The sequence below is a fragment of the Rhinopithecus roxellana genome, chromosome 4 (assembly GCF_007565055.1).
Source record: "Rhinopithecus roxellana isolate Shanxi Qingling chromosome 4, ASM756505v1, whole genome shotgun sequence".
Lineage (NCBI taxonomy): Eukaryota > Metazoa > Chordata > Mammalia > Primates > Cercopithecidae > Rhinopithecus > Rhinopithecus roxellana.
Window position 1 is genome coordinate 75427356 of NC_044552.1, and position 13799 is coordinate 75441154.

Genomic DNA, 13799 nt, shown 5'->3' on the forward strand with positions numbered 1-13799 from the left:
AGTACAAAAGGATTTCTCTTTATTAATTACATTTTATTGAGCACTTACTAAAAGACAAGCATACTACATTTATCATCTCAATTAGCTTTTACAGCAACCCTAAATGGCACATACAGTTATTCTTTCTGTTTTACAGATGCAGAAACTGACCATCCCAAGGCCACAAAGCCGGTAACCCACACAGCCAGGAAGTGATTCTAGGGCATATACACTACATGGTCTCTATGCTATTTTCAGGGGGAAGGGGTTGTTGCATTCCTCGTACTAGAGACTCTATCCACATTTAAGAATCTTTCGTTCCTATTTTGCATTTTTATAGTTTAAATCGTACTGATCCCTGAATCACTCTGGATCACAAATATTTTTAAACTTCAGTTTCTTGCTTCTACTTTGATCTTGTTTTTCCCACCACACAGAACTAGCTACTTAAGACTGTTATCCAAAATCTAAATTTACAGGAAAATTGGCTTGAGATGAAATCTTTGCCAGTTATTTATATTAAGATGATCATAAAAACTTGATGACCAATATTTTTGGACAGTCATTTGCAGAGTCACTTTCTTGCCTTTCCAGCTGTTAGAAGTCTTTGTCCTCATCACAGGGTGCCTGGACTGTTCTAACCGCCTTCTAGAAGTCTCCCTGGTCCCCTCCTCCAACCCATGAAAGCAGTGCTTTCATAATAGTACTTCCCGGCTCAGGTACCTAATAGAGATCCCTATAGCCAAAACACCAAATGTAAAATTAGCTGTTTGGCTGTTACTGTTTTTATTATCTGACCACAACCTACTGAATTAATTTTATTCTCACCACTCACAGAATGATGCCAGTGCAGGCAGGCAGTCTCCCAACTGGCCCCCATATGCATGATGTGCACCCTCCTCATCATCATTCCACATCTTCTCTTTCTCTGGGATGCCCTTCCACTACTACCCACCCTCCAAGGGCCAGCCCAACCTTCATCTCTTCCACGGACCTATTCCTGATGACTCCAGGCCATCATTTCTTCCCTATTAAACGGACTTTACTTCCTTATTGCACACATACATATTTTAATATGTATTTCCATTGTCTAATCACCATGCTACCCCATCTGGCACTTTATTGTACACCGGAAGTACAGTGTTCACATAAGCATAGTTTGTAAACTTTTTTTTAAAGTTCTCTTTGTCTAGCCCAAATTTGTAAACTTCTTATGAGAAGGATGAACATTTTACATTATACTTTGTTTGCACTACAATACATGACTTTTAAGCCCAGCTCTGGGGAGACAGTAGATATCTAATAAATGCATGTCGATTGAAAGACAAATGTCTTCAAAATCGGGGTAACACACACACACCCCATAACCACCTGCTCTCATGTGAATTCCACTTTTTGAGATGCGTCCATGACATTAAATACCCAGATTTTTTTTTAAGGCTTTAAATCTCTACAGACATTGTCTTCATGCAGTGTATACAAAAGAATAAATTAGAGCTATGAGAAACAACTCAGACCAAATAAACCAGGGAGAATATATCCCTCGAGAAAAGGTCTTTTTTTGGTTTGAATTATCAAGACCGGCTGTCTCCATTGATGCAGCTCAATTTTCAACTTGGCTGATTTGATGACAGTCAGAACATTGTTTAAAAATCAAAATGCATGAAGCTAAGGAAAAATGAAAATAAAAATTCCATTACAACTTAATTTTTCCATGTTGTTTATTTTCATGTATTCATATATAAACATCAAATTAGTATAGAAAAAATACTGCATAAATGTTTGAGATGAGTTAAATGCCATAAACTCACAAATACTTCAGTAATGCTTGTTTATTTTCCTTTTCCTATATATAAATACCCACATTTCTACATAGGATATATAAATCTGCCCTCATATATTGTATTTTATATGTGTATCTATGCAATAACGTTGCACATTTTCAAAATTCAAGCTATCTGGTAAGTACATAAATATTTCCCTAAGCCAAAAATGGTGTTTCACTGGGAGTGTCTTTACACAATTACCAGACAATTTGGAACTTAAAAGCATCACTTATTGAAATAGCTATTTAATGAAGGGCCCCAAATATTTCACATACCTTAATATCTGAACACTTTTTAGGTGAAAGCCTTATCCTAGCACATGTTCAATATTCAAATATTGCCTCCCTTCCCATCTCAGGCTTTGCCATTTAAAAATATTCATGTGTTTCTTTTCCCCTCCCTGGTCACATAGAGAAATGAACAGCACATCCTGCTCCAATATCAAAATCAGGTTCAAATTTTCCATTCAAAGGAAACCAAACTAAAATGAGGTCAGAACACCAAAAAACAGGAGAGGACTTCACATGGTTAAGTTTGAGGCATAACTTCTCCTAAACAATTTGATATACTGAACGCAGATTATGAAATTCTAAAGTATAGATAATATACCTATATATACTTTGTCTCTTCTGTAGGTTGGGAAGCTCTCTAAGAGATGGTGGCGGTGGTGGTGATGGATAAGGGCATCCTAATCTATAGAAACATACTTTATCCTAATGAAATCTATAGCTTGTTTTATTGAGAGAGACAGAGAAAGAGATTATTGCTCATCTACCAATGTATCTCCATGAATTTTCAAGAGAAATATTGATGGATATGTAATCCAAAATAGAACAAAAACCAATTTTCTGGAAAATTAAGGCAAAAGTAAAGTTTCTTATTTTAAACTCAGCTTATCTGGGGTATGTCTTAATTGATTTAACATTTCACTTGCAAGAATGAACAAGCCATCTATCAGTTCCACTCAAGGAAAAGTGAACAGCATTAAGATGCTCAGCCAAGATAGCCAGAGGCCAACCTCCACCTCGCCTCACTGGTGGCAGACATACAATCCAGAACCAACTCATAAGAATTTCATTTTTACCTGAACTAGAACCAGGGAGATAGGTGATTGCATACATTCATTCAACAAACAATTCTTAAGCGTCCACCTCCATGGTTCCTTGAATCTATATCACCATTGGCTGTTAAATGCCATTATTTTAATGCCACCAGGAAAACACACACACACACACACACACACACACACACACACACACTGGCAATTAAACAATGACAGGTCATCGATTGTAATATATGACTCCCATTTCTGAGATATTAAAATGTTAGCGGGGAAAGTGCATCTCAGAATTCATGAAAAGTGGTGTGAGCTAAGCGTGGTTCTCAGGGATCCAGCAACGAACGAGAGAGACAAGGCTCTTGACACACAAAGCTCTCGGCCAGGATAGACTCATCTGGAATTAAAAGAGAATGCCTACTGTTCTCTAGCAAAAGTCTTAGTTCCTGGTAGCACGTAGCTCTCCAGGAAGAGACCAAAAGAGTAGGAAGCATGCAAAAAATACAATTAGGAAAAATATTTTAAGCCAAAATGCAATGAAATACATTATTTTGAAGAATGTTGTTTTCCTGAACCTGCTCATTCGAAGCTTAACCATGGGCTGCTATCTTCCTTCTTCTCTTTTAAAATTGCCTTACCAGTCCTCCCATCCCTAATTTCTTGCCTCTCTTATTATTCACATATGTCATTCTTCTCCACTTCAAATATTTTTTATACTCTTTCCCTTTTCCTCTCAAGAGACTTTCATTAGCTTGTTCTTCTAACCATAAACTAAGCACACGACTGAATATGATTAATATTAGTTTGGCTGGTTACTGGTACATTTTAATATTGATAACTGATATCCTATCTGATTTCCTGGTTTTGCTTGATATATGATCTATAGTTTCCCTGAAGCCACTGGAGGTGAATTCTCTTTGATGTTTTAGGTAATTGTTCAGTTCTAGTAATTAAAACAATAAAGGAGAATGTGACTGACTCCCATATGCTATCTTATGGTCAGAAATCTCAAAAGAAATAGATCCATTCACTCTAAGGAATACAACCCTAACAAACCAAAATAGTTCAAGATTTTTTTAAAAGGCCTTAGTGATCCTAAAAAAAAAAAAGTATCAAAATCTATAGCAGTCAGATTTTTAAAAAGACACTTGAATGTTTATATCACATTGAAAAATATATTTTCTAGAGTCTACAGCTGTTCTTTTAATGTCCCAAGTCTACCAAATTAAAAACTATATGCCTTGGCTCTGTTCCCCACAATTTATTATGCACTGGGAATCTGCAAACATTGCCATGACTTTCTGAATAAACTGCCCTTCCTAACATTCCCCATAAATGTTCTTTCTGGCTTCAGAATTCTACCAAAGAATTGTTACTATAAAGAAACTAGAAAGAGTCATTTTGAATTAATTTCTTAATCCCTTCCTTCCACAATCATAGACTGCACTCCTTCTCTGATCCTGGAATGTAAAAATGTGTAAGACCTGGCCCCTACCCTGAGAAGGCAGCGGCATGTGTTGGCCTGAGCACAAGCATGGGTGTGTGGTCAGAGATGTGAGTCAAGCTCCAGCTCTGTGCCTGCTCACTGGGCCTCCTGCCCTCACCCAGGGCAAGGAGTATCCCATCTCTGCATTTTAATTTCCCCACTTCTAAAATGGAAACAGCAATATCTACTGAGAAAAGTTACAGTGAGAATAAAGGGCCTTAAAAGGGGTCTATACAGACAGATCACAGCGCTCGTTCACTGGAGGTGCCTCACAAAGGTGGATTTCTTGTCTCCTTCCCTTAGCACAGTATCAGAGGTACATCCATTTTCTATGGCAGATATGGCTCTTGTAAATTACATCTTTTTCCTTCGCTTTGCATTTATGTTCTTAGTTGCATATTTTAACATTAAAATTTTTCCTATTAAATTGTTAGGCAGAATGAAGAGGTCTGGGACCATGTAGAGAGTTTTCCTTGAGTCTTTTTTTTTATAAGCTTAGTGCTAAGAATTATCTTTGTGCTGTCCCCTTCATTGTTCAAAAGGAAATTTTGTGGGGTTTTCATGCAAATATGCATATGTAAAACTTTCAGGTACTCCATCGCTAGTAAATTTGGTCAAGTTGTAGTCTATGATGTACTGGAAAGCAAGCAACCTTAGAATAAATCATCATAATCATAATCATAATCATAATCACAGCAACACTGATTGAGTGCCAGTTGTTTACCAAATACCGTTCTAAGCACCTTACAGGTAGTCATCACCTAGACCCCAGGCCAACCCTACCCAATAGCTACTATCGTCCTCATTTCACACATCAGGACGCAGACACACAGAGATTCAGTGATTTGCTACAAAGCCAGTGGGTGGAGTGGAGGAGATTTCTGAATATGAACAAAATAATCTGGCTTAAGAGTCCAAGTTCTTCACTGCAATACTATACCATTTTTTGGAAATTTTAGATTATCCTCTGAAAAGGTATTCAGATATTGCAGTACTTCATAAGTCAGCAACATTCGCGATGCCGCCAACAAGTATCTCTAGTTCCCGGGGCATAAAAAGGCAAGTGGATAGATGTTCAACCCTTTCTCAGAAGTTCTTTTACCCAAATTAAAAATATTACATTTCAGTTTTTATCCAAACAAATTGGGAGGAGACTCAAGCTGAAGAATAAAGACAGGTACTCCCAGCATCTGCCTCAAGATTTTGTTAAACTAATGTATCCTTCTAGCTCCGTTTTGTTAGTAATAAGACTACTGGTTGTTGAGCTTTTATTAGGTGCTAGGTATACTAAATGCTTCATATACACGATCTCATCGACTGCTGAAAACAACCCTGAGGGAGGCAGGTGTGTATTTATCCTCGCCATATTGATAAAGACGCTGAGGCTCAGGAGGGTGAGAAACTTGCCCAGGGTGCACAGCTAGCACATCTGCGGAGAAAGGATTGGGACTCCCACTCTTATCCACCAGACCACAGTGCCTCTCTTGGAGAACACACAGTCTTTCATACCTCCCTCTGGCTCCAAGAATCACTGTGATGGACTGTGTGAGAAGCCAGCATGAAAACCAAACCATTATACCTCTGACATTTGTATGCAATTGCTCTGAAATCTGAAGGGCAAAGATCCCCCATGCTCTGGAAAGGAGAGCCTGCCAAATCAAGACTCCATTCCCCCAATAAGGCCCCTATATCAGAGCAGAAGCTGAGCAACTCTAGCCTTCCCTCATGTGGATTTTCTCTCAAATAACGTAATTACAAAGAGAGGTAAAATAGGGTTTGCATGCACGGGAAAGGAGGGGAGATGGTCAACTGTGGTCAAGAGGGTCTTTATACAAGAAAAGTGAAAGGACCTGAACAACAAGACTATGGCAGAAATGGGAACCAAGAGGCTGAAGAGTGAGAGGGAAGTGGCAGACACAGCTGAAGAAGGTGAAACACCAGCACAGATGGGAACAGGGGAATGTGCAGATGAAATACGACTCAAGTGGAATCCATCCCTTCTGCCTGTATTAAAGTCTAGATGGTCTTGCAGAGAGCATAATTATGCCACCTCTATCAGAACTGCCTCTTGCTTAGTCTAAGATTGTGACTTTTATTTCTGGAAAGTTCTGTTTTTCCAAGATAGTTTAGAAAACTATGGGAATACAGGAATAACCACAAACTAAAGGGATCTGGAAGATGGCTGGGGAAAAAAAAATGGTGAGACAGGCTATTTCTCTAGACAGCAGCCAGTCCCCTGGGATTTTCTGGTTATTTTATACCTGTAGGGCTATTGCAGTGACTATTTCAGGAAACTGGTATATAGTATACAATGCATGCATACATCATATGATGTTTTGTTTGATGTGATATGAGTTCCAATGTGTGCCATCATGATTTTAATTTTCAGTGCCTGTGCTGCTCAGCTGTAACATCAAAGCAATAGTATGTAAATTCATGTTGAGCTGGGGCATAAATCTGACTTTCATTAGACCAACAGCATTAGGGGGAGGGTCTTTAGTCAATTGCACCCATTCTGAGACACCTATTAAGTTTCAAATGAAATAGGACAGTTTCTAACACCTTTCAGGGGTCCTTGTTATATCTTCATGATCTAGCAGAAAAGTTCTAGCAATGGCTAATATATGGCAGCCATCCAGAATTTCCCCTCATGACTGTGAGAAGCTAACATGTACTGGTGAGTTGGGCTGGGTTGCAAAGACATCTGATTTTGTTTTTAAATAAATACACTTAGAACCAGGGGCCTGAGAGTAAAGAAAGTTCAAGTCATCACTGACATTGTGATGTCTTTCACTTCAAGGGCTTTTAAAACTGGGTCTGATTGGCCAAGCTTTACCAAGGTTGTGTTGAGCAGGGAAAGAAAAGCAAAATATATAACCAAGAGTGATTTGTTTTATGTATGTATTGTCCCAAAGCTCTAATTCCCAGTTTCATCAGTATCAATGGATTCTTTCTAGCCAGAGAAGAGGGATCCTAAAGATTTTACAAAAGGAAAAAAAAACCCAAAACACTAAAAAACCAAATCTGTCCCTCACAAAAGAATACATACTTCAGAATAGTACAGCAAAAAAAAAAAAAAAAAAAAAAAAAAAAGCGGGTCGTGGGAGGGGGATGCGGGGAAGGAAAATGAAGCATGATTAGTCCTGAGTTGACAATTGTTGAAGCTAGGTGAAAGGTACATGGGGGGGGTCATTATATGACTCCCACTACTTTAATTCTGTATACTTAGAAATTTTCCATAATAATGTTTTTAATCCACAGAAGTGCTAGGAATTCCCATGAAGCAGAATTACTAAAACCCAGACTCAACAGGATAGTGTCCGTTATTGAGACCCCTGCATATGGGACTGCCTGCCTGTTCACTCCTTAGCCTTCGGGTACTCTACACTTGGCCAGCCTAGATAATACTAACCTGTGTGCGGTGCACCTGGCCCATACTTTCCCACCTCCATGCCTGGGCTATTTTCCTCTGCTGGGAACACCCCCTTCCCTTACACTTTCTGGCAACGATCTAAATCCAATCCATGAAAGGCCTAGATCAAAGGTATTTTCCCTTGTTAAGTTTTTAATGACTGCATACAGAAACAATCTCTTCCTCCTCTGTACTCCAAGAACTTTGCTAGTGTTCTTTTGGGGCACAGCTCATTATGCAATAACAATCATGACTATAAGATGATGATAATAACAGCAGCTAATATATACTGAGTGTTTACTATGTGCCTGGCTCTTTATATATGTCATCATTTTCCATCCTTATGATATGCTCTGAAGTTATTTCCTTTTATTATCACATTTTACAAAAGATCTGAAGCTCAGAGAGATCCAAGGGGGTGAAACAGGGATCCAAAAGTGTGATGTGATATCAGATATGTTACAATAAATGTTAAGCCTTTGTGCCTGTGATCCTTAGCTATACCACCAAGATGACAGGGTATAAAGTCTAGCTGGGGCGAGACCTGAGAACCCACATTTTTTATGTCTGTGATACTGTATGTGCCTTATTTCTCCTACTGAATTGCATGCTCCTTTAGGGAAGGGACTATGTCTTTTTCTATGTTGTGTCCCTACCTGCACTGTCTAGTACAATGCCTTGTACATAGAAGACCCTCAATAATGTTATGTTTATTGAGCACTGGATTAGCACGGGGTATTTCTACTGCCTAAGGCCTATATGCAACTCTTATAATCCACCTGTCTACATCCACAAGGAAACGAAATGGAAAAATCAGCCCACAGAAAAATAGCCTAAGCATCTCTTCTCCTCATCACTTCTGATCACACAGCCACAAAACTAAAGTAGTTTTCATATTCTCCCTACACTGGCATTGTAAGTGACCAGGAAGAATTCTTCCCTGATGCTATTTTTATTTCACCTCCCAGTTGTGAGCTCCCTCTCTTTCCCTCTGCAAAGCCCTCACCCCTAACAGCCTCAGGAAAAGCGAAAGGAATTCAGACGTTGTCTAGGTAATGACTCAGGAATCTGGAACTGAGGGAGAGAGGCTGATTTTACCCCCCTGAGTTTCTTTGCTCTTACTTCCCCTTTCAAACTTCCTAAGCCTGGCTTTTTTCCAACCACATAATACTCCATCAGTTGCTGTTATTCTTTGGTTATATTTTGACCTTCTTCCTGAACACAGGGATGTTCTCTGGACTGATCTTTTGAAAACTCGGGGAGTAGGCTCAGGGGCCTTCAGTTCCTTCTCAAAACCCTCTCAGTGTTCCTCTTCTTCTCACTACAGGTCTTTCCCCTCCAATGACCCAGCTCATGCTACATTTCTGCAAGGTCTTACTCTCAGTGGGCTTTCAAAAATTGAGAAAGTCATGGCTGAGGAGAAAAAGTGAGCTCATAACATGCTTATGGTCCTCCTCATTCTAGCTCTGAACCCACCTCTCGCCAGAGATAGGAGCATTTGAATCGAGGAAATGAGAAGCCTTCCAGTCCCAGAAGAAAGAAGCAGTAATGATAAAGGGACCAAGAATGGAGTTGGAATTTGGGGCAAGGGCTAGTTTCACCCATGGCTGGCTCTAAATGTTCCCTTTTCCAGGCTCTTGTAAACCAGGCTGCTATAGTGTTAACATGATATAAAATTCCTACATTTTCTTTTATTAAAAGTTTTCTTTAGTCATAAACTTAGATATGCCAGCAAAATACCCGTGTGTGTGTGTGTGTGTGTGTGTGTGTGTGTGTGTGCATATGTGCGCGCATGCGCGCAAGTGTGTATGCCTATCTATGAAGAGGTAGGTGGGGCCACAGTTCTCATTGTGACATATCAAATAGTACTCGTTTTATCTAATGTCACTCATCTTGACAGCCTTTCATTTTCAAAATTAATAAAAAGCATAAGGAAACTGCTGCACAGTCACCAGCTAAAGGATCTTGGCCACAAAGCTAAATATCTAGTCATCTGTGTTGTACATTAAGTGTGAAGGCACACATCACAGTTTGGGATTTAAATGGAAAAATCAATACCCTACAGGAAATCTACTGTTGCACAGCAGATTTTTCTATCAGCCAATGCTTTGTTTGTCAGTGCCTTCTGATTACACATACTTGTGTATTCCGGGCATCGATTTTGCTTTGCTTTTGTTTAAGTTACTTAATATTCCTCCCTCTTCCAAGAAGCAGTCATGTGGGGGTGGGGAGCAGGCAGAGACATTAGAGAGTCAGTAATAAAGTCAAGGCAACGTCCCATCTACCTGGTCAGGGCACTTTCTGTCAGTGTCTGTGGCACAGAGGACTAGTCTTCCAGCCATGTGCTCCTGATCATCTGGGGGCCCAGAAGCACCCTGTGCCTCAGTGCTTTCTCCAGAGCTCCCACACTTTCTAAACTGGCTACTGCTCTTGCAGCAATCCATGCAAGAGGATGGCAGAACCACCCTTCAGCTAAAAAAGCACTTTGGAGTGGAGCTTGCAATCTTCTCTGACAGATTCTTTAAAAATCTGCTCTAAGCTGCACTAAGAAAACTCCAAGGATTTCCTATTTCTTTCTTATGAATGAACAAGTCTTTTTCATATAGAAGCATAACTTCTCAGGGCTTCATAACCAGCCAAACACCATCACTTTTCTTACAGCTGAAAAAAATTAAAATTCTCCTTGGAGAAATAAGCTTACTTATGTTTTCTTTTTATTCCTTTTCTTTTATCACAGGAAAGTATACTGACCAAAATAAAGCATTTCTAACACTGACTAGAAGGACAAAGATTGTACCAAATTGCTCAAAACTACTGCCAACACAACAATGTGTTTAAGCACAGCAATGACAAAACATCTACTTTCCCTAAAGACAGCTAAAAACGATGTTCACATATATGTTTTGCTTCCTCCAGCATAAACTAACCACAACCAGGACTCAAACATGTTCATTTTTCTAACAAATAGACAAAAATTAAATATGGCATGTTACTTTTACCAATGTCTCTAAAAAGAAGTAAGCTACCCCAAAGCATTCTGATACCAAAACACAGCATAAGGGCCTCTGTGGTCTTCTGCTGAATAATCATGGTTACAGAGACAAACATTAAAACCAAAATGAACAAAAAGGGTTTCCTCAGACTAGGTAATGCTAGCAGTCCTGGAAGTTTAAGAGTCCTAAGATAAAATATAAGGTAAGTTAAATTTTCAGAAAAAAAAATTACATTTATAAGCAGCAAATTTGCCTGTGGATTTGTTGGTCAAGGGACTACACACACAGAATGAGTAGTGCAATTGTAACTGTGCAGACTGTGGAGGGGGAAAAGGAGGTTCTTGCTGTCAACATGTAGCTACTGCGGCTAGAATGGGTAAGAACTGTATTTTTGTCTCTTCTCCTGCTCTTTGGACACTTTGTTTTTAATGAACAGTTGGTATCAGAGCTAAATCCAAAGACTGTTACATGTGGGATTTCCTAATGCAGAGACCTGGCAGAGCTGTACTATATTCGGCCAAAAAACTAAACAGAAATTAGACTACCTCAAAATGTAACAACTGAGCATCCTCATTCTCTTTCAGTGTTTTCATTTAGTTGGAACAAATGTTTTGCTTTAATGCAAGTGAAAAGGTGCTTGCTTCGGCAGCACATATACTAATGCAAGTGAAAAGAAAAGAACATTTAGGGACAACATAGCTAGATCCCTCATAAAGCTTCATTTTCAAAAGGAGTGTTTGAATCTCTAAATAAATGACAATTCATTCTCTGTTTACTTTAGGTAAACAGAAAATGCATTGCAGAGCACTCATTTTCAAAAGCTAATCAAGAACATTAGGTCCCAACAGATTCATTTAATAGAAATACAATAGGCATTCCTGCTTGCTTTTCATCTTGTCTGGCTGTAAATGCTAAAATGAACAGCAAATTAACCCTGCATTGGAACAGAGTCTCAATGTCACAGCTGATATCCTCCCTCTCACGACTTGTAAACATCCCCGCACCCTGTCACTGCTTTGACTCCTTCTGCATAGGAGAGACGATTAAGTTTGGCAAGAGAGTGGAGGAATACTTGAATTCTAAAGGGAGTACTGCGTGTCAACTCTGCTATCTTCCCTAGCAGAACAAAATATTACCATGTCGTCTCCTAAAATAGTGTACAATGAGGACGTAGGAGGAGGGGTGAGGGTGAGGTTGTTTTTTCCCAAGCTACATATATCAACTGTCTTTCTCTATATTTTTAACTTTACTAGCCGTTCTCCAAGTGGCTGCTTATAAACTACTAAACGAAACAAGCTAATAAAGACAGGGCCATTCAAGCTCTATAATCAGATATAAAAGATGTGCAAACAATTTGAGATCTTAAAATTAATATTCAGTGATATCAGAATTAGCATTTAGAACTCTATACAGAAAACTATAATATTTCATAAATTATGTAATCATGAACAAACCCTTTCAAAAACTGTTTTCACTGTGCTAAAGTAACATTCTAGACTTGTTGTAAGTATGTTATTCTTACAAGTAGTTCGCAGTTATTCTTGAAGGCAAGCCTTGGAGTTTCCTTAGCATAGTGCTGCTGGGGAAAATTTTCAGCATGTCCATCTTCATCTCTAGCCTGAAGGGAAATATAATGGCCTATTTAGGGACTTACAAATAATGGAAGAAAAAAAGCTAAAAGCATAACAGCTCAGATCATTCAACAAACGGGAATCCAGAAATAACAACATTAAGAAATTTGTTTAAATACGCAGTACGCCTTTTAGGTATCAAAATTTGGGATTTATTCTTCTTTACATTGTTTAGTTTGAACATGCAAATTCATTGTGGTGTAATATTTAAAACAATATCAAGCAAACCAAAATCAAATAATTTTGTTGTCAATTACCACCACCTTAGTTTTTCAGTGCACATTGTTCATTGCACATTTAGGATTATATGACATACATACGTGTTTAAACTTTTTGGCATGCTTAAGCAATCTCTAGATAATGCACTTTTAAAAAATTCTAATAGCAAGGCCATAAGAAAAGCAATCTGCATAATTATATTTTGCATTGTAATACTATTAGAGATAAACTGATTCCCCTCCAATTTTAAATAAAGATCTAAAAGGAGCGATGATCTGGTAAGAACCATGATTCTTCAATCAAATGCAGTAAAAAAAAAAAAAAAAAATAGACTTAATTTAAAAGCTGCATTAAAAAGTTACTGGTTATTTTGATCTACGCTGTTAATTAAGAAAGCTGAAGTTTAAATGGAGACATTAACAGAACCCATTAGCAATACCACTTGCATACAGTCTTCTTTCTAATCTCCACCGGTTTCTGGTTTGGAGTGGGAGAGAAGGCAGAGGTAGGTGAAAGGGGGCATGTCTGCAGCACACTCATTAAACCATTCATTTGGGTGACACTTGCACTCCGCTCTGCTCTCATCTCATCTTAGCCCTAACTGCTCTCTCTTTCCTGGCCTCCTGAAATTCACAGCTGAGCTGTCTCCCTCACATATGGCTTGCATATAATTATGCATATTCCATTTTACACTGCATTAAAATGATGAGCTCCTGGCTCCCTGCCAGCTGATTTTTAAAAGCCCCAGTGAAGTAGGAAAAAGGAGAGAAACACAGGGAGAGCCGCACAGGAAGCAGCAGGTAGTTCTGTCTGCTGTCTCTTTAGATAAAATGTATGTCTGGCACCAAGGGAACAGCTGAGAACTACCTGTTGTTATGTATGGATTGAGGGGGGAGCAAACAATGAGCATACACTGTGGCAGAGATGACAACGCTTATGTATTGTTTCTCCTTTAATGGAGTAAAATCTGCCCTGATGAGTGTCACTCAGACTCCCTGGCTATACTGGGGCTTGTCATTTTAAAAAGAGATCCATATTTTGTACATTTTAGAATGTATTGCTTGCGTTTAAGAAAGCTTCTGCTACCTAGCCCAGGGAGGGAACTAGATGGAACTTGGAAGTGCAATGTCATGGTCAGTAATATTTAGGTTACAAGAAGTTTGTGGGGAGAAGAGACTGCTCTCTTTTGGTTCACT

The 13799-nt window shown here is 38.9% G+C and overlaps 1 protein-coding gene across 2 annotated transcripts in view; it reads right to left on the reverse strand.

The window, feature by feature from the left end:
* SOBP (sine oculis binding protein homolog) overlaps window positions 1-13799 on the reverse strand; it is a 173984-nt gene that overhangs the window by 62925 nt on the left and 97260 nt on the right. The window contains exon 5 of one of the 2 annotated variants that reach the window (XM_030929421.1): window positions 12276-12371. The exons of the other annotated variant lie outside the window; for it this stretch is intronic. Coding sequence (XP_030785281.1) covers window positions 12276-12371 — 96 coding nt within the window. The remainder of the gene's footprint in view (window positions 1-12275; window positions 12372-13799) is intronic. 2 annotated transcript variants of the gene reach the window in all.